Here is a 19,671-nt window from a genome sequence, read left to right as displayed (position 1 = left end):
TTTAGCTACTTTGCAACAACTTAGCTTTTTAGCTAACTATTCTCCTAACCCTAACCTTAACTCTTTAACCTAACTCCTAAACTGAACCCTAACCTTAACCCTAACCCCTAGCCTAGCTAACGTTAGCCAGCTAGCTAACGTTAGCATTAGCCACCTAGCTAACGTTAGCCACAACAAATTAGAATTTGTAACATATCATGAGTTTTGCAAATTAGTAACATATTGTTTGTTTTGGAAATTCATAACATAGTATACAAATTTTCATTTGTAACATATCAAACGAAATGATGATGGACATCCACAAATGTATACATACCATAAGAAACGTAACATATGATATTAAATGGAGCGTTACGGATTTACCTACAGAATAATACGAAATGTTCTGAGACCAGGTTGTCTAAATGACAGAGTGAAAAAAGGAAGCCTGTACAGAATACAAATATTCCAAAGATGCATCCTGTTTGCAATAAGGCACTAAAGTAACATTTTAAAAAATGTGGCAAAGAAATGAACTCTATTCCGTTCATTTTTATCCTAAAAAACTCCCTAGCCTTTGCCAATGACAAGCATACCCATACCATGATGCAGCCACCACCATGCTTAAAAATATGAAGAGTGGTACTCTGATGTATTGTGTTTGATTTGCCCCAAACATAACACTTTTTTTTATTCCGGACATAAAGTTAAGCACAGGCAAAATCCTAGAGGAAAACCTGGTTCAGTCTGCTTCCCAACAGATACTGGGAGACAAATTCCCCTTTCAGCAGGACAACCTAAAACACAAGGAAAATATACATTTGAGTTGCTTACCAAGACAACATTGAATGTTCCTGAGTAGCCTAGTTACAGTTTTGACTTAAATCGTCTTGAAAATCTATGGCAAGAGTTGAAAATGTCTATCTAGTAATGATCAACAACCAACTTGACAGAGCTTAAAGAATTGTAAAAATAATCATGTGCAAATGTTGTAGAATCCAGGTGTGCAAAGTTCTTAGAGACCCAGAAAGACTCACAGCTGTAATCACTGGTAAAGGTGATTCCAACATGTATTGACTCAGGTGTGTGAATACTTACGTAAATTAGATATTTATGTTTTTCATTTTGAATACATTTGCAAACATTTCTCAAAACATGTATTCACTTTTTCATTATGGGGTATTGTGTGTATGAGAAAATACTATTTTTAATAAATGTTTTATTCAGGCTGTAACACAACAAAATGTGAAATAACTCAAGGTGTATGAACACTTTCTGAAAGCACTGTACACACACAGGGAGGTTTAACTGAAATAAGTTAACATGATTAGCATTTATCATAAGCTTCAATTGCATCAGTGGTGCAATCAGCAACAACAAAAAATTGGTCAGAATTCTGTTCTATGCATTTAACAAATTAGTGCACCTTGTTTTGAAGGCATAGGCAGCAGAAATCACAATGTAAAAACCATGTAAAAAGGACAAATTGGAGGCTATTGTTCTCAAATTTGAACACAAAATCGAACGACAATGTCTTTAATTGTAAGAAAGTTAAATAATCTCACTCAATAATAAGTACAGCTCCCACAAGAGAAGAAAAAAATATAGTAATAAAGAACAATTTTACAATAAAACATTGTGATCGCTTTTTACAACATAATTGTTTGTACTTTGGTAGTGCAAATGTATTGTTATAGCAGAATGTCAAAGGGTGACCTTTTTAGAATGTCCATTAACATTTTCCGCCCTATAGTTGTGGAAATGACGAAAATCGAAGGAATACTTGATGGGAAAGGATTTATGCGATCAGTGATCATTTTCGGACCCTGTAAGGGAATGGAAATAAAATACATTCAAGAGAAATTAATAAATAAATATAACCAATGTTCTCATTGGAAAGTACCGTTGAACACAGTGAAGCTACACAACCTTTGCTCTCCTCCTCCTCCTCCTCCTCCTCCTCCTCCTTTCCTTTATTCAAGAGGATCAGCCTCAGGAAATGACCTCAGAATCTGGTTCAGAGTCAGAGTTGTTCAAGTTGGACACAGTGGAACTATACCACTCTTCTGTGCCCTCATCTTCATCCCCTCCTTCTCTTCCTCCTCCCCCTGCTCCTCTCTCGGACAGCATCTCCATAGCTGCCTGGTGGTAAGGGTGTTTGCGTCTGGTGTGTCGACGCAGGGTGTTGCGCTCGGCGAAGCGTGTGTGGCACAGCGGGCACTGGTAGGGCTTCTCTCCTGTGTGTACCCTCTGATGGCGCTGCAGCTCGCCCGCCTCCCTGAAACGCTTGGAGCAGATGGGGCACACAAAGTTCCTCTCGCCCGTGTGAATGTGCTTGTGTCTCTGTTCAGGGTCAAAGGACGAGGGTCACGTTTGTTAGATAACACTATACATTCATGTTCATATATTATGATATGTTTATACCTACTTATTACATAGCAGTCATAACAAGATGAAATCTGACACAAAGGACCTAGTTCCACTTCAAACACAATCAAAACAGGTAACCTGCCTAAATGACTACCAACCCATAGCACTCACGTCTGTAGCTATGAAGTGCTTTGAAAGGCTGGTCATGGCTCACATCAACACCATTATCCCAGAAACCCTAGACCCACTCCAATTTGCATACCACCCTAACAGATCCACAGATGATGCAATCTCTATTGCACTCCACACTGCCCTTTCCCACCTGGACAAAAGGAACACCTATTTGAGAATGCTATTCATTGACTACAGCTCAGCGTTCAACACCATAGTGCCCTCAAAGCTCATCACTAAGCTAAGGACCCTGGGACTAAACACCTCCCTCTGCAACTGGATCGTGGACTTCCTGACGGGCCGTCCCCACTGATCCTCAACACAGGGGCCACTCAGGGGTGCGTGCTCAGTCCCCTCCTGTACTCCCTGTTCACTCATGACTGCACGGCCAGGCACGACTCCAACACCATCATTAAGTTTGCCGATGACACAACAGTGGTAGGCCTGATCACCAACAACGACGAGACAGCCTATAGGAAGGAGGTCAGAGACCTGGCCATGTGGTGCCAGGACAGCAACCTCTCCCTCAACGTGATCAAGTCAAAGGAGATGATTTTGGACTACAGAAAAAGGAGGACTGAGCACGCCCCCATTCTCATCGACGGGCTGTAGTGGAGCAGGTTGAGAGCATCAAGTTCCTTGGCGTCCACATCACCAACGAACTATCATGGTACAAACGCCAAGACAGTTGTGAAGAGGGCACGACAATGCCTATTCCCCCTCAGGAGACTGAAAAGATTTGGCATGGGTCCTCAGATCCTCAAAAGGTTCTACAGCTGCACCATCGAGAGCATCCTGACTTCTTGCATCACTGCCTGGTATGACAACTGCTCGGCCTCCGACCGCAAGGCACTACAGAGTGTAGTGCGTACAGCCCAGTACATCACTGGGGCCAAGCTTCCTGCCATCCAGGACCTCTATACCGGGCAGCATCAGAGGAAGGCCCTAAAAATTGTCAAAGACTCCAGCCACCCTAGTCATAGACTGTTCTCTCTGCTACCACATGGCAAGCGGTACTGGAGCACCAAGTCTAGATCCAAGAGGCTTCTAAACAGCTTCTACCCCCAAGCCATAAGACTCCTGAACATCTAATCAAATGGCTACCCAGACTATTTGCATTGTCGTCCCCCCCCCCCCCCCCCCCTTTTACACTGCTGCTACTCTCTGTTATTATCTATGCATAGTCACTTTAATTACTCTACCTACATGTACATATTACCCCAATTACCTCTGTACCGGTACCCGGTACCCCCTTATTTTACTGCTGCTCTTTAATTATTTATTACATTTCTTGTTTATTTTTTATTTTTAAAATTTTAACTGCATTGTTGGTTAAGGGCTTGTAAGTAAGCATTTCACTGTAAGGTCTACACCTGTTGTATTCGGTGCATGTGACAAATTCAATTTGATTTGATTTGAAAACAATATGTCATCATGAGCCCACCAAATCACCACACCACAATTCAAACATTTATGAACAACTGAGCTCACCTGCAGATGGCTGGAGCGTTTGAAGGCCTTGCCACACTGCAGGCAGACATGGGGTTTGTTCTGAGAATGGGTGATGGAGTGACGCTCCAGGTCAGACAGGTAGTAGAAGATCCTAGGGCAGAGAGGGCAGTAGAGGACCCTTCGTGGCCCAGAGGAGGGAGAGGAGGCTGGGGACAGGGGGTCCAGAGGGTCCAGGGGGTTCAGGTTCCTGGGTCCGCTGGACGGGAAGATGGGGGCAAGGGGAGGGGAGGGAGGAGCGGTGGCGGAGGAGAAGTAGAGATGGTCGTCCCATGGGAGGGAGGTGTGCTTTGACTCTGGGGCTTTTGATTGGTCGGATGCCTCCAAACTGAAGTCAAAGGACAGAGAAGGGGACTGCGGGTGTGTAAGGGGAGGGGCTTTAGTAGGAGATGAACCATTTGGGACTGACTCCATTTGGGTTTCTTCAGTACATAGTGACTGATGATCGGTGTTGGGGTCACAACAGTTTGGTTCAGTGTGTTTGTGAGGAGGTGAGCTGAGTAGAACTGCTTTAGAACTGCCATCAGCACTGGGCTGCTTGGAGGGAGGGGAGGAGACCACAGAGGGGGAGGTCAGAGGGGCGGGAGGGTTAACAATGGGACTCTCTCTTGATAGGATAGTAGGGGAGTTGTTGGGTGTCGATCTAATAACTGGGTGGGAGGGATTGGCAGGGAGGGATGACCCTGATGTGGCGAACTGACCAGAAGAGAGAGAGAGAGAAAGAGGGGATGAAGAGGAGGCAGTGATTTGGGAGAGCTGACCGGTGGAGGGGTCAATGAGAGCAATGGGGGTGGAGGTAGAGAAAGACTGACCAGAGGTGGTGGAGGAGAGGAGAATGTTCTGGGTGAGGGAGAGGGGGAGAGAGAAGGCCAGGAGGCCTGGGTTGGCATCAGTCTTGGTTAGGGGAATGGAGGAGAGCTGGGGGGAGGAGGGGAAGAGGAGGATGGGGGTGTTGGAGGAGGGGTTAGTCAGGATCTGGATGGGCTGAGGGGGTTGGAGGTGTACAGCAGAACCAGAGGGTTGGGAAACAGCAGCACTAGCCTCACTAACAGATTTCACACCTGAATCTAGAACCTTAGGGGGTTCCGCATTCTGTGAGAGTTCTGGGTTCTTTGAGTGTTCTGTATTTTTTAGAAGTTCTGACTTCTGTGAGGGTTTCATAGACGTAACAGGAGCGGGACATGTGTTTTCCTTGTGTGTGTGTGGAGTTTTTACTAAACTTTGGCTGAGGAAAGTGACCCCTGCTGTGGTTATATGAGACAACCTGTCATCCTCTCCCTCCAATGAGCTGGACTGCACCTTTGGCTGGCTTGAGGGGGGTTTGTCTGGCCTGGACGAGTCCATTTGGGGCACTTTGTGCCCCTCAGGGGTGAGTGTGTATGGAATACCCTGGTCATCTATCAGGAGAAGACCTTCACTTTCAGAGTCTATGGAAGAGAGGGAGGTGAAAACGGAGGTAGAGAAGAACAAGGGAGACAAGAGAGGTCCCCCAAAAATGTCAGCTCCATCCATTCTCAATATAGAATCCTCTTCATCATCACAATCATCTTCCTCTACTATGTCCCTATCTCCATCCCCCTCTACCTCATCTACCTCCATAAGCAGTGAGCTCTCATGCCAAAGGCTCCTCTCCTTGATCTCTCTCTTTTTAGGGAAGCTCAGATCCAATACTTCTCCCTCCTCTTCCTCTCTTCTCCCCCTTACTCCTTTCCCTGCCTCCGCTCTCTCTCCTCTGTCCTCTCCTGGTCTCTCTTTTCCCCCATGACATTGACTAGGGGGTAGGAAAAGAGGTATCACTCTCTCATCCTCTCTATCTTTCCTTTCTTTCTCCCCCCTTATCCCTCCATCCCTCACTGCCTTGGCTGTGTCGGAGATGAGAGGCGTTTCAGGGACAATGGGACTACCATTCCTGTCTTGCGTAACATCCTTCTCTCCATCTCTCCTCTCATCCCTCTCTTCTGTCTCCATCCTGTAGAGAGGCTCCTCAGTGTGTTCTATCTCTTCAACACACACATCCTCCATCTGACCCGTGCCAGTCACAGTAGTGGAGGTCAGGGCATTTCAACTGGTCCCAGACCAAACAGCTCTGGCTTCTAACCTACTCCCTTTAGAATCAGAGGGAGGCACGACTTTGGTAGAGCTGAGAGCTGCAGAGTCTGTGATTGGCCTGTTGCACAATCCAGGAACGTCTGATTTGACTCTGATTGGTTGATCGCACACACCAGGAAGTCCAGTCTTGACTGTGATTGGTTGGTTGAGCCCGCAGGGCGCTCTCCCAGCCCCTTCTCCTCGTTTGGCCTAAAATGGTTTTGATTGGACACCTGTACTGGAGTACACCTGTTTAAGGGAGCATTATTGGAGGTTACCTGGTGGGCAGAATAAGATCAAGGAGTCCACTGGCTCCTCATGGATCTCTGGCACAGTCCCCGATCTCTTCAAGGATTGGCCGACACTCCTGTCATCTGAGCCACCATTGGTCAGAACCCCTGTCTTTTGAGAATCCATTTTGGAACATGCCTAAATCTGTAAAATGGGGATTCAATATTTTATCATCTTAACAAGAGATTAATTATTACAATCAAATAATAAGAGGACTTGTCAATCAAATGACTATAGGCTTCATTGATAAGGAAGATGTCCTGAGGTGGCTAGGTGTCGTTATGCGATTTCACAGGATATCAGAGCAACAAAATTAGGAAGTTGATTAAATTAGTATCATGTTGTTAGAATATCTTACTTGTTCTTTCATTGTGCATAATGAAATATGCCTAGACTCAAACTATTCACATAGACTAAATAGGCTATTATGAATTTCTTAAACTCCTATTCTTGTTTTACTACAAAAACAGGGCCTTCAGAAAGTATTCACACCCTTTGACTGGATTGAAAATGGGTTAAATTTAGATATTTTGTCACCGGTCCTACACACAATACACAAGTGGAATTATGTTTTTTGAAAGTTTTACAAATTCATTCAAAATGAAAAGCTGAAATGTCTTGAGTCAATAAGTATTCAATCCCTTTGTTATGGCAAGCCTAAATAAGTCCAGGAGTAAAACATGGCTTAACAGGTCACATAATAAATTGCATGGACTCACTCTCTGTGCAATAATAGTTTTTAACATGAATGATTACCTCATTTGATTTAACATGAATGATTTGATTTGATTTTGATTTGATGATTACCTCATCTCTGTACCCCAATTATCTCTAAGGTCCCTCAGTCGTGCAGTGAATTTCAAACACAGATTCAACCACAAATACCAGGGAAGTTTTCCAATGCCTTGCAAAGAAGGGCATCTATTGGTAAATAGGTTTTAAAAATCCCTTTGAGCATGGTGAAGTTATTAATTACACTTTGGATGGTGTACCAATACACCCGGCCATTACAAAGATACAGGTGTCCTTCCTATCTCAGTTGCCGGAGATTTCACCATGAGGCCAATGGTGACTTTAAAACAGTTACAGGGTTGAATGGCTGTGATAGGAGAAAACTGAGGATGGATCAACAACATTGTAGCTACTCGACAATACTAACCTAATTGACAGAGTGAAAAGAACGAAGCCTGTACAGAATACAAATATTCCAAAACATGAATCCTGTTTGCAACAAGGCACTAAGGTAATACTGCAAAAAATGTGCAATTCACTTTTTGACTTGGATACAAAGTGTTATGTTTGGGGCAAATCCAATACAACACACATTACTGAGTACCACTCTTCATATTTTCAAGCATAGTGGTGGCTGCATCATGTTATGGGTATGCTTGTAATCGTTAAGGACTGCTGAGTTTTTCAGGATAAAAAAGCTACGGAATGGAACTAAGCACAGACAAAATACCAGAGGAAAACCTGGTTCAGTCTGCTTTCCACCAGACACTGGGATATGAATTCACCTTTCAACAGGACAATAACCTAAAACACAAGGCCAAATCTCCACTGGAGTTGCTTACCAAGAAGACAGTGAATGTTCCTGAGTGTCCGAGTTACAGTGTTGACTTAAATATGCTTGAAAATCTATGGCAAGCTCTGAAAATGGTTCTCTAGCAATGATCAACAACCAATTTGATAGAGTATAAAGAATTTTTTTAAGAATAATGGGCAAATGTTGCACAATCCAGGTGTGGAAAGCTCTTAGAGATGTACCCAGAAAGTCTCACAGCTGTAATCGCTGCCAAAGGTGATTTTAACATGTATTGACTCAGGGGGTTGAATACTTTTTAATCAAGATATTTTAGTGTTTTATTTTTCATTAATTTGTTAAAAAATATATTAAAAAACATGTTTGAATTTTTCTTCCACTTTGACATTACAGAGTATTTTGTGTCGATTGTTGGGGAGAAAACTGACAATTAAAACCATTTTAATCGCACTTTGTGTAAAATGTGTAAAAAGTCCATTGGTATGAATACAGGAATACTTTCTGAAGAGACTTTAGGTTAAATCATCCCCATCACCTACATAACATCCCCACCACCACCTTCCACCTCATCATCGTCATCATCACCATTACATTGTCATCATCATCATCATCAATGATCGTCATCATCATCATCAATAACATTATCATCATTCAAACCGGTTCCAATTCCTGCTAATATCTCAATAACTTGAGGCGAGATTTGTTTTAAAGGCTACAGCGTGTTGTCTCATGCTCTACAATCAGTGATTACCTGATATGCTTAATTGCTATGATTGTCAATCTTAAACATGTAACGCAGCATGCGTAAATTACGCACGTTTGCTGTTATTATGGACTTCACTGGTTTTATATAATTTGCTTACCGGGCTCTACACAAAGTCGCCAATATACCACATATCATGAACGCGACAGTCTGCAGTGGAGGGTTCAAGAGAGCATGATGTCAGCGAAATCATACTATCTGGGGGTAAAGCCCATTTTTTCTTTCGATTTCAGAATTTCATTTGTCTGCCATAGTCTAATACAAAATAAGACATTCGTTAAATATTTGGCAACGGTTTTGGGTCGACATCATATTTGTTTTCCTGCATTTGAACCCTTATCCATCCTTGTACTGTATTTATGTTGGAATAAAAAGTGTCGCTGTTTATGGGAGACGCCATTGCGCGCAGTCCGAGGTCCGAATAGCCAAACCCTGTTTTATATCTGTGGATGTACTGCGCATCAATGGCCACGACACTCGAACCTGGGACAATGTTTGCTAACTGCATTTCATGTAATATATTCGGCTCACTTATTTTAAATGACGCCGCGGTATTTGTCTAAATTATGTTGATATTTTTGCCGTAATAACTGCCCTGGCTGTCTATGGACCCACAACCAGCCATTTTACAAGTCGAGGGTTCGAGCCCTGTAGGGAGCAGCCCGACAGCTGGCAGAAAAAGCGATGTAGGAAACTTTACCGGCATATTGTAATTTATTTCACTAACTTAATTGTCTGGACATACACTTGTCAATATAACAGGTGTGGGATGCGTCCGGTATACTGTCCATACATTTAAAACTGGATAAAAAACTACATACTCCACCCATAAGTCACTCGCTGCATAGACACTGGCTTACCCGAGCTGTGGATACTTCCGGAGGACCAAATATGAATGAGAGGCGGACTAGTTAGTAGTCGAGATTCTGCGCGCAGCCTGCTACGCGAGCAGAGAGGTGGGAGCTCATGGCGTCGCAGCATTCGGCTTCGGTTAACGCTATCTGGGATCCTTGGGCCGCCCATACCCAAACTTTACCCCTACCCTAACCATAACCTTAACCCTTAACTTTAATGGGGTAGAGACGTCCCAGGGATTTCGGATAGCAAGGACAATTCTGGGTCTGACTAGACTCAATCCATGTTGAGTAAACAGTGGGCAGCTACTGTATATGTTATGAGATCAGATCAGCATTTAATCCAAGGGCATGTAACCTTAGAAATTGCAAAAGATGGATTGTGTGTGTGTGTGTGTGTGTGTGGTGTGTGTGTGTGTGTGTGTGTGTGTGTGTGTGTGTGTGTGTGTGTGTGTGTGTGTGTGTGTGTGTGTGTGTGTGTGTGTGTGTGTACACATGCTCGTGTGGGAGCGAGAAAGAGATATACAGTGAGGAAAAAAGTATTTGATCCCCTGCTGATTTTGTACGTTTGCCCACTGACAAAGAAATTATCAGTCTATAATTTTAATGGTAGGTTTATTTGAACAGTGAGAGACAGAATAACAACAAAAAAATCCAGAAAAACGCATGTCAAAAATGTTATAAAATGATTAGCATTTTAATGGGGGAAATAAGTATTTGACCCTTCTCAATCAGAAAGATTTCTGGCTCCCAGGTGTCTTTTATACAGGTAACGAGCTGAGATTAGGAGCACACTCTTAAAGGGAGTGCTCCTAATCTCAGTTTGTTATCTGTATAAAAGACACCTGTCCACAGAAGCAATCAATCAATCAGATTCCAAACTCTCCACCATGGCCAAGACCAAAGAGCTCTCCAAGGATGTCAGGGACAAGATTGTAGACCTACACAAAGCTGGAATGGGCTACACGACCATCGCCAAGCAGCTTGGTGAGAAGGTGACAACAGTTGGTGCGATTATTTGCAATTGGAAGAAACACAAAAGAACTGTCAATCTCCCTCGGTCTGGGGCTCCATGCAAGATCTCACCTCGTGGAGTTGCAATGATCATGAGAACGGTGAGGAATCAGCCCAGAACTACACGGGAGGATCTTGTCAATGATCTCAAGGCAGCTGGGACCATAGTCACCAAGAAAACAATTGGTAACACACTACGCCGTGAAGGACTGAAATCCTGCAGCCCCCGCAAGGTCCCCCTGCTCAAGAAAGCACATATACATGCCCATCTGAAGTTTGCCAATGAACATCTGAATGATTCAGAGGACAACTGGGTGAAAGTGTTGTGGTCAGATGAGACCAAAATGGAGCTCTTTGGCATCAACTCAACTCGCCGTGTTTGGAGGAGGAGGAATGCTGCCTATGACCCCAAGAACACCATCCCCACCGTCAAACATGGAGGTGGAAACATTATGCTTTGGGGGGGTTTTTCTGCTAAGGGGACAGGACAACTTCACCGCATCAAAGGGACGATGGACGGGGCCATGTACTGTCAAATCTTGGGTGAGAACTTCCTTCCCTCAGCCAGGGCATTGAAAATGGGTCGTGGATGGGTATTCCAGCATGACAATGACCCAAAACACACGGCCAAGGCAACAAAGGAGTGGCTCAAGAAGAAGCACATTAAGGTCCTGGAGTGGCCTAGCAAGTCTCCAGACCTTAATCCCATAGAAAATCTGTGGAGGGAGCTGAAGGTTCGAGTTGCCAAACGTCAGCCTCGAAACCTTAATGACTTGGAGAAGATCTGCAAAGAGGAGTGGGACAAAATCCCTCCTGAGATGTGTGCAAACCTGGTGGCCAACTACAAGAAATGTCTGACCTCTGTGATTGCCAACAAGGGTTTTGCCACCAAGTACTAAGTCATGTTTTGCAGAGGGGTCAAATACTTATTTCCCTCATTAAAATGCAAATCATTTAATAATAAAATTTTTGACATGCATTTTTCTGGACTTTGTTGTTGTTGTTATTCTGTCTCTCACTGTTCAAATAAACCTACCATTAAAATTATAGACTGATCATTTCTTTGTCAGTGGGCAAACGTACAAAATCAGCAGGGGATCAAATACTTTTTTCCCTCACTGTATCAGGGTGTCCTAATTGTTGTGAGAATCAAGTGTTCATCTCTATTTTATTTCAATTACATGAAATATCACATTCATCACATTACAGCAAAACGTTGTTTTTATTTCAAAACCGTCACATCAATAGAACTTCCAAGCCTCAGGGCTTGGTGTGTCAACAACATAAGTAGGAGGAGTATCCTGAGGCCCAGCTTGGGGCAGGAACACACTATGTTAAAACAAAACAACACGTAAGGTCAGTCAGATCCCGCAGTGGGAGGAGTCAGAGTCACATGGTAACAACACATGAAGTGAACATTTGAACTATATGAGTTATGACTCTGTTTTACTTCTGTATTAATGCATGTATTATCATTAACACAGCTATTGTTAAGACATGTAGAGCCTATCATTGGTACAGGCTGAGAGAGAGGGGGACAAGACATAGAGATGGGAGTGTCGGGGTATTAGTCCAGGTCTACAAGAGAGCAGGCCTCGATCTCTGACACCAGCCGATGAGGGAACAGTTTGTACTGCAGCCAGGTGGGTTCTGGGACACAGAAGGAGGGAGGTGATAGACATGTTACATCAAATGAAGACAATATAAGCACATACTGTCTCTGACTGAACCCTGAGGTCTCCTGCCCACTGAACAGTCACATAGAAATACTAGTAAGGCACCAAGGGGTTTTCCATAGATCATGTTAGACAGGGCACCAGTTCTGGGGTCCTAACTCACCCTGGTAGCAGAAGGGGGGGTTGAGCCTGCCGTCGAAACAGGTCTGTGTGTAGGGGAAGCTGCACTGCTTCCTGGAGTGTTTACAGTAGAACGTCACGCTCTCCCCGTGAGGAACCACCGAGTCTGTCACGTCATAGGGCCAACGCTTCAGCCCACCAATCAGAACACGGCTCCGCTCCGCTGGGATTGGACAGCGCGCTAAGAGCAGGAAGTATAGGATGAAGAACAAATAAAGAAGAAAGGTCAATATTCTACCCACTCTCTCTGTATCTCACACACACACACACACAGTGGGCCCTGGGTGTAACAATTAGGTCTCACCTCTGCAGTAGGGCACTGCGCTCCAGGTGCCGTTGGGCTGGCAGGTGACCCGGTTGGGTCCATCCAGCAGGTGGTTCTTCTTACAGAGGTAATAGATGGCATCGCCCACATCGTACTCAGTCCTCTGTACCGCCACCAGGTACCCCTGGTTCACCTCCTGGGGGGGCGGGCACCACACTCCTGGAACAGGAGAGAGAGGGTCACTGTATATACACATTTACATGTTCTTCCATCCTGGTCAAGTCTGCACATCCATAGGATCAGACCAGGATACAAGAACATTGCTGAATGAATTGGCAAGAGATGTTATTCTCTGTTTAGGCCAAAAGGTGGCAGTAAAGCACTATGAAACATAACAACCGACATTTCAGTCTCTCTCACACACATAAAAAGACACACACACACACAAAGTAGAACGATTTCAAGTGCAGAGTACAATAACCTCCTCCGCAAAATACACACACACACAAACACACAACCACACATTCACACACTCACAATCAAAAGGCCCAATCCATCCACCCACACGCCAACCATCAAATTCCATGGCTCTGATGCTCTACCTCTGCTTGCTCTCTCTCTCTATCAAACACTATATATTATAAAACACACACACGTACTTTGACAGATGGGGTGAGGGTACTGCCAGGTCTGATCAATATTACAGAGATTCTCACTGTTTCCCACCAGCTCCCTGGAGAGAGAAGGGGGGGAGAGAGAGGGAGAGAGACAGAGAGAGAGGGGGTGGTTATATGACTAATTGACTGGTAATACACTAAGCGGTGTAGCAGAGGTTAAATGTTCACCTCTCTGTTGGCTCTGTTTCAGAAAGTATGTATTTTCCATACAATACATGATTCCAATTGACATATGCATTGGGATGTGATACATTATTAGATGTGATACATTATTAGATGTGATACATTATTAGATGTGAGTCAGTAAAAAGCATATTAATGGCCTAGTTAACAACAGTAATGTAGACAGCCCAGTCTCTACATAATGAAGTTCCTCCACTTCCACCCCTTACCACCCATCTCTCTCTCTCCTTTGTCTGCATCTGTCTTTCCTCCCTCCCTCCCTCCCTCCCTCCCTCCCTCCCTCCCTCCCTCCCTCCCTCCCTCCCTCCCTCTCTCTCTCTCTCTCTCCCTCCCTCTCTCCCTCTCTCTCTCTCTCTCCCTCCCTCTCTCACCCAGACAGACAGGTGTAGCGGATGGTTGTTCCAGCGACTGCGGATCCATCGATGCTGAAGGTGTCGGTCACCTCCTCAGGTAAAGGACATGAGACCTGGGGGGAGGTGGGGGCTACAGAGGGGGCAGACGTAGACACACATGGAGGAGGGAGGAGGGAAGAGAAGAGTGGAAGAGAGAGGGAGGAGAGAGGAACAGAGAGAGGGAGGAGGGAAAGGGAGAGTGAGAAGCACATCTGTAACAAAACACATTTGTACATTCTGTTCAACTGATTCACACACAGACACACACACACACACACACACACACACACACAGGGTGCTGATGATATTTTGCAGTGCCTTCAGAAAGTATTCCCACGCCTTGACATTTTCCACATTTTGTTGTGTTACAGCCTGAATTTAAAAATGATTACATTTAGATTTTGTGTCATTGATCTACACACAATTTCCCATAATGTGTAATTATGTTTTTATACATTTTTGCTAAGTAATGAAAAATTCAAAGCTGAAAGGTCTTAAGTGAATAAGTATTCAACTCCTTTGTTATAGCAAACCTAAATAAGTTCAGGAGTAAACATTTGCTTAACAAGTCACATAATAAATTGCATGGAATAACTCTGTGTGGAATAATGGTGTTTATTAACATGATTTTTTAATGACTACCTCATCTCTGTACCCCACACATACAATTATCTGTAAGGTCCCTCAATCGAGCAGTGAATTTCAAAAACAGATTCAACCACAAAGACCATGGAGGTTTTCCAATGCCTTGCAAAGGTTGATGGGTAAAAAAAAGCAGATATTGAATATCCCTTTGAGCATGGTGAAGTTACTAATTACACTTCGGATGGTGTATAAATACAATCAGTCACTACAAAAATACAGGCATCCTTCCTCAGTTGCCAGAGAGGAAGGAAACCGCTCAGGGATTTCACCATGAGGCCAATGGTGACTTTAAAACAGTTTGTCACACCCTGATCAGCTTCACCTGTCCTCGTTATTGTCTCCACCCCCTCCAGGTGTTGCTTGTTTTCCCTAGTGTATTTATCCCTGTGTCTCTGTGCCAGTTCGTCTTGTATGTTCCAAGTCAACCAGAGGTTTTCCCGTACTCCTGCCTTTGCTATTCTCTTTTTTCTAGTCCTCCCGGTTTTGGCCCTTGCCTGTTCTGGACTCTGTACCCGGCTTCCTGACCATTCTGCCTGCCTTGACCACGAGCCTCTCTGCCACTCTGTACCTCCTGGACTCTGATCTGGTTTTGACCTTTTGCCTGTCCACGACCATTCTCTTGCCTTACCCTATTGGATTATTAAACATTGTAAGACTCCAACCATCTGCCTCCTGTGTCTGCATCTGGGTCTCACCTTGTGTCATGATACAGTTAGAGTTTAATGGCTGTGATAGGAGAAAACTGAGGATGGATCAACAACATTGTAGTTACTCCACAATACTAATCTAAATGACAGAGTGAAACAAAGGAAGTCTGTACTGAATGAAAATATTCCAAACATGCACCCTGTTTGCAATAAGGCACTGAATTAATACTGTATTATATGTTTGGGGAAAATCCAACACAACACAACACATCACTGCGCACCAGTGTTCATATTTTCAAGCATAGTGGTGGCTGCATCATGTTATTGCCATACAACTCTCCTTCCGTGGCCTCAAACTGCTCTTAAACGCAAGTAAAACTAAATGCATGCTATTCAATCGATCACTGCCCGCACCTGCTCGCCCGTCCAGCATCACTACTCTGGACGGCTCTGACTTAGAATACGTGGACAACTACAAATACCTGGGTGTCTGGTTAGACTATAAACTCTCCTTCCAGACACATTAAGCATCTCCTATCCAAAATTAAATCTAGAATCGGCCTCCCATATCGCAACAAAGCATCCTTCATTCATGCTGCCAAGCATACCCTCGTAAAACTGACCATCCTACCGATCCTCGACTTCGGTGATGTCATCTATAAAATAGCCTCCAACACTCTACTCAACAAACTGGATGTAGTCTATCACAGTGCCATCCGTTTTGTCATCAAAGCCCCATACACTACCCACCACTGCGACCTGTACGCTCTCGTTGGTTGGCCCTCGCTTCATACTCGTCACCAAACCCACTGGCTACAGGTTATCTACAAGTCTCTGCTAGGTAAAGCCCCACCTTATCTCAGCTCACTGGTCACCATAGCAGCACCCACTCGTAGCACGCGCTCCAGCAGGTATATCTCACTGGTCATCCCCAAAGCCAATTCCTCCTTTGGTCGTCTTTCCTTCCAGTTCTCTGCTGCCAATGACTGGAACGAACTGCAAAAATCTCTGAAGCTGGAGACTCATATCTCCCTCACTAGCTTTAAGCACCAGCTGTCAGAGCAGCTCACAGATCACTTCACCTGTACATAGCCCATCTGTAAACAGCCCATCTATCTACCTACCTCATCCCCATACTGTATTTATTTATTTATCTTGCTCCTTTGCACCCCAGTATCACTACTTGCACATTCATCTTCTGCACATCTACCATTCCAGTGTTTAATTGCTATATTGTAATTACTTCGCCACCATGGCCTATTTATTGCCTTAACTCCCTTATCTTACCTCATTTGCACTCTCTGTATATAGACTTTTTGTTTTCTTTTGTTCTACTGTATTATTGACTATGTTTTGTTTATTCCATATGTAACTCTGTGTTGTTGTATGTGTCGAATTGCTATGCTTTATCTTGACCAGGTCGCAGTTGCAAATGAGAACTTGTTCTCAGCTAGCCTACCTGGTTAAATAAAGGTGAAATAAAAAAATAAAATAAAAAATACTTGTCATCGGCAAAGACTAGGGAGGTTTTTTTGAATGAAAAGAAAATGAATAGAGCTAAGCACAGGCAACGTAAAAAGAGAACCTGTTACAGTCTGCTTTCCAACAGATACTGGGAGACAAATCCCCCTTTCAGCAGGACAATAAACTAAAATGCAAGGCCACTGGAGTTACTTACTAAGATAAGATGACATTGAATGTTATTAAGTGACCTAGTTACAGTTTTGACTTAAATCGGCTTGAAAATGTCTAGTAATGATCAACAATGAACTTGACAAAGCTTGAAAATTTTTAAAAAGAATAATGGGCAAATATTGTACAATCAAGGTTTGCAAAGCTATTAGACTCATCCAGACAGGCTCACAGCTGTAATCGCTGCCAAAGGGGATTCTAACATGTATTGACTCAGTGGGTTGAATATACTTCTCTAATCAAAATATATTATTTTTCATTAATAAAAAACAAACATGTTTCTTCCACTGAGACATTACAGAGTATTTTGTGTAGATTGTTGACCAATTTTTTTCTTCAATTAAATCTATTTTAATCCCGCTTTGTAACACAACAAAATGTGGAAAAAGTCAAGGGATGTGAAAACTTTCTGAAGGCACTGTATGTCATTCACTGGTGGTGCCTATGTGCTGTTGAGCATGATACCGTTCATAGCCTACACACAGAAACCCACACACATTGTGGAAAGACACACACACACACACACACACACACACACACATATCAGCATGTAACTAATGTGCATAATAGGATTCATAGAAAAAACAGGAACACAACACGCAAATACACACACAGACAAACACACACAGAGCAGCATTTAGCTAATGTGAATAACGGGATTGAGAGAAAGTTAACAGCTAGAGTGCATTCGGAAAGTATTCAGATGCCTTGACTTTCTCCACATTTTGTTACGTTAGTTTAATTTTAAAATGTATTTAAAAAAAAAGTGTTCCTCATCAATCTACACACAATACCCCATAATGACAAATTGAAAACAGGTTTTTAGACATTTTTGCTATTTTATTAAAAGTAAAAAACAGAAATACCTTATTTACATAAGTATTCAAACCATTGTATATGAGACTCAAACTGGTGCATCCTGTTTCCATTGATCATACTTGAGATGTTTCTACAACTTGGATTGGAGTCCACCTGTTGTAAATTCAATTGATTGGACATAATTTGGAAAGGCACACACCTGTCTATATAAGGTCCCACAGTTGACAGTGCATGTCAGAGCAAAAACCAAGCCATGAGGTCAAAGGAATTGTCCGTAGAGCTCAGAGACAGGATTGTGTCGAGGCACAGATCTGGGGAAGGGTACCACCAAGACTCTTCCTAGAGCTGGCCGCCTAGCCGAACTGAGCAATGGAGGGGAGAAGGGCCATGGTCAGGGAGGTGACCAAGAACCTGAGGGTCACACTGACAGAGCTCCAGAGTTCCTCTGTGGAGATGGGAGGACCTTCCAGAAGGACAATCATCTCTGCAGCACTCTACCAATCATGCATTTATGATAGAGTGGCCAGACAGGAGCCACTCCTCAGTAAAAGGCTCATGACAGCCCATGTGGAGTTTGCCAAAAGGCACCTAAATACTCTCAGACCATGAGAAACAAGATTCTCTGGTCTGATGAAACCAAGATTAAACTCTTTGGCCTGAATGCCAAGCGCCACATCTGGAGGAAACCTGGCACCATCCTTACGGTGAAGCATGATGGTGGCAGCATCATGTTTTGGGGATGTTTTTCAGCGGCAGGGACTGAGAGACTAGTCAGGATCGAGGCAAAGATGAACGGAGCAAAGTACAGAGAGATCCTTGATGAAAACCTGCTCTAGAGCTCTCAGGACCTCAGACTGGGGCGAAGGTTCACCTTCTAACAGGACAACAACCCTAAGCACACAGCCAAGACAACGCAGGAGTGGCTTCGGGACAAGTGACGGAATGTCCTTGAGTGGCCCAGCCCGAGCCCGGAATTTAACCCAATCGAACATCTCTGGAGAGACCTGAAAATAGCTGTGCAGCAACACTCCCCATCCAACCTGACAGAGCTTGAGAGGATATGCAGAGAAGAATGGGAGAAACTCCCCAAATACAGGTGTGCCAAGCTTGTTGCGTCATACCCAAGAAGACTTGAGGCTGTAATCGTGCTTCAACAAAGTACCGAGTAAAGCGTCTGAATACTTAATTTTCCAAGAGAGGAATACTTTAAATGTCATATTTCCGTTTTTTTTTATTATTATAAATTTGCCTAAACGTCGAAAAAACTGTTTTTGCTTTGTCATTATGGGGTGTTGTGTGTAGACTGATGAAGAAAAAAAACAATTTAATCCATTTTAGAATAAGGCTGTAACCTAACAAAATGTGTAAAAAGTCAAGGGGTCTGAATACTTTCTGAATGCACTATAGGTGTGAGATGACACAGCAGACAGGGGGAAGTGGAATGGGGGGGCTCCTCTTCAGGATACATAGCGGTCAACACCTCACATGTCCCTTTCACTGGCCAGGTGACTCATATAACAATAACCTTTGTAGGTTATAGGTGTTGCAGGTTGTCATAGCTTTGAGTCAGGAAACTGAATATCCTCTGAGAAAACAGGAATCTGAAAATAGATTATGGTAACTAGCTGATAAGTATGCATATTGCTGCAGAGAGAGATAGAGAGAGAGTGACAGAGAGAGAGAGTGACAGAGAGAGAGAGAGAGTGACAGAGAGAGCGAGAGTGTGACAGAGTGACAGAGTGAGAGAGAGAGTGAGAGAGAGTGACAGAGAGAGAGAGACATTGGCAGAGAGAGAGAGAGAGTGAGAGAGATTGACAGAGAGAGAGAGACATTGGCAGAGAGAGAGAGAGATTGACAGAGAGAGAGAGACATTGGCAGAGAGAGAGAGAGAGAGAGTGAGAGAGATTGACAGA

The 19,671-nt window shown here is 43.7% G+C and overlaps 2 protein-coding genes across 3 annotated transcripts in view; both read right to left on the bottom strand.

Moving 5' to 3' along the window:
* Window positions 1-1,486: 1,486 nt before the first annotated feature.
* Window positions 1,487-9,659, bottom strand: LOC106605776 (uncharacterized). The gene is made up of 3 exons (XM_082960717.1): window positions 9,575-9,659; window positions 4,012-6,552; window positions 1,487-2,322 (listed from the first exon to the last, which is right to left on the bottom strand). The coding sequence occupies exons 2-3, from the start codon at window positions 6,049-6,051 to the stop codon at window positions 1,972-1,974; spliced, it is 2,391 nt and encodes a 796-aa protein (XP_082816843.1). The 5' UTR covers window positions 6,052-6,552; window positions 9,575-9,659; the 3' UTR covers window positions 1,487-1,971.
* Window positions 9,660-11,785: 2,126 nt separating this feature from the next.
* The window catches only part of LOC106605775 (beta-2-glycoprotein 1-like), a 17,928-nt gene continuing 10,042 nt past the window's right edge, over window positions 11,786-19,671 (bottom strand). For both annotated transcript variants that reach the window (XM_014201710.3, XM_014201709.3), the window contains 5 exons: window positions 13,935-14,046; window positions 13,363-13,436; window positions 12,743-12,922; window positions 12,422-12,619; window positions 11,786-12,232 (listed from right to left, as the gene is read on the bottom strand). In XM_014201710.3, the coding sequence (XP_014057185.1) occupies window positions 12,150-12,232; window positions 12,422-12,619; window positions 12,743-12,922; window positions 13,363-13,436; window positions 13,935-14,046 (647 nt within the window). In that variant the 3' untranslated portion in view covers window positions 11,786-12,149. The remainder of the gene's footprint in view (window positions 12,233-12,421; window positions 12,620-12,742; window positions 12,923-13,362; window positions 13,437-13,934; window positions 14,047-19,671) is intronic.

The sequence above is a fragment of the Salmo salar genome, chromosome 02, assembly GCF_965601325.2.
Source record: "Salmo salar chromosome 02, fSalSal1, whole genome shotgun sequence".
NCBI lineage: Eukaryota > Metazoa > Chordata > Actinopteri > Salmoniformes > Salmonidae > Salmo > Salmo salar.
This window is presented reverse-complemented; position numbering and strand designations above follow the sequence as displayed.

What these genes read in the sequence shown, in the direction of transcription:
- LOC106605776 (XM_082960717.1), bottom strand. Translation starts at nt 6,051, where the DNA reads ATGGAGGATGTGTGTGTTGAAGAGATAGAACACACTGAGGAGCCTCTC. An exon ending in AACGCTCCAGCCATCTGCAG is followed by an intron (nt 2,323 to 4,011) that starts GTGAGCTCAGTT and finishes GACCCTGAACAG; the next exon opens with AGACACAAGCACATTCACAC.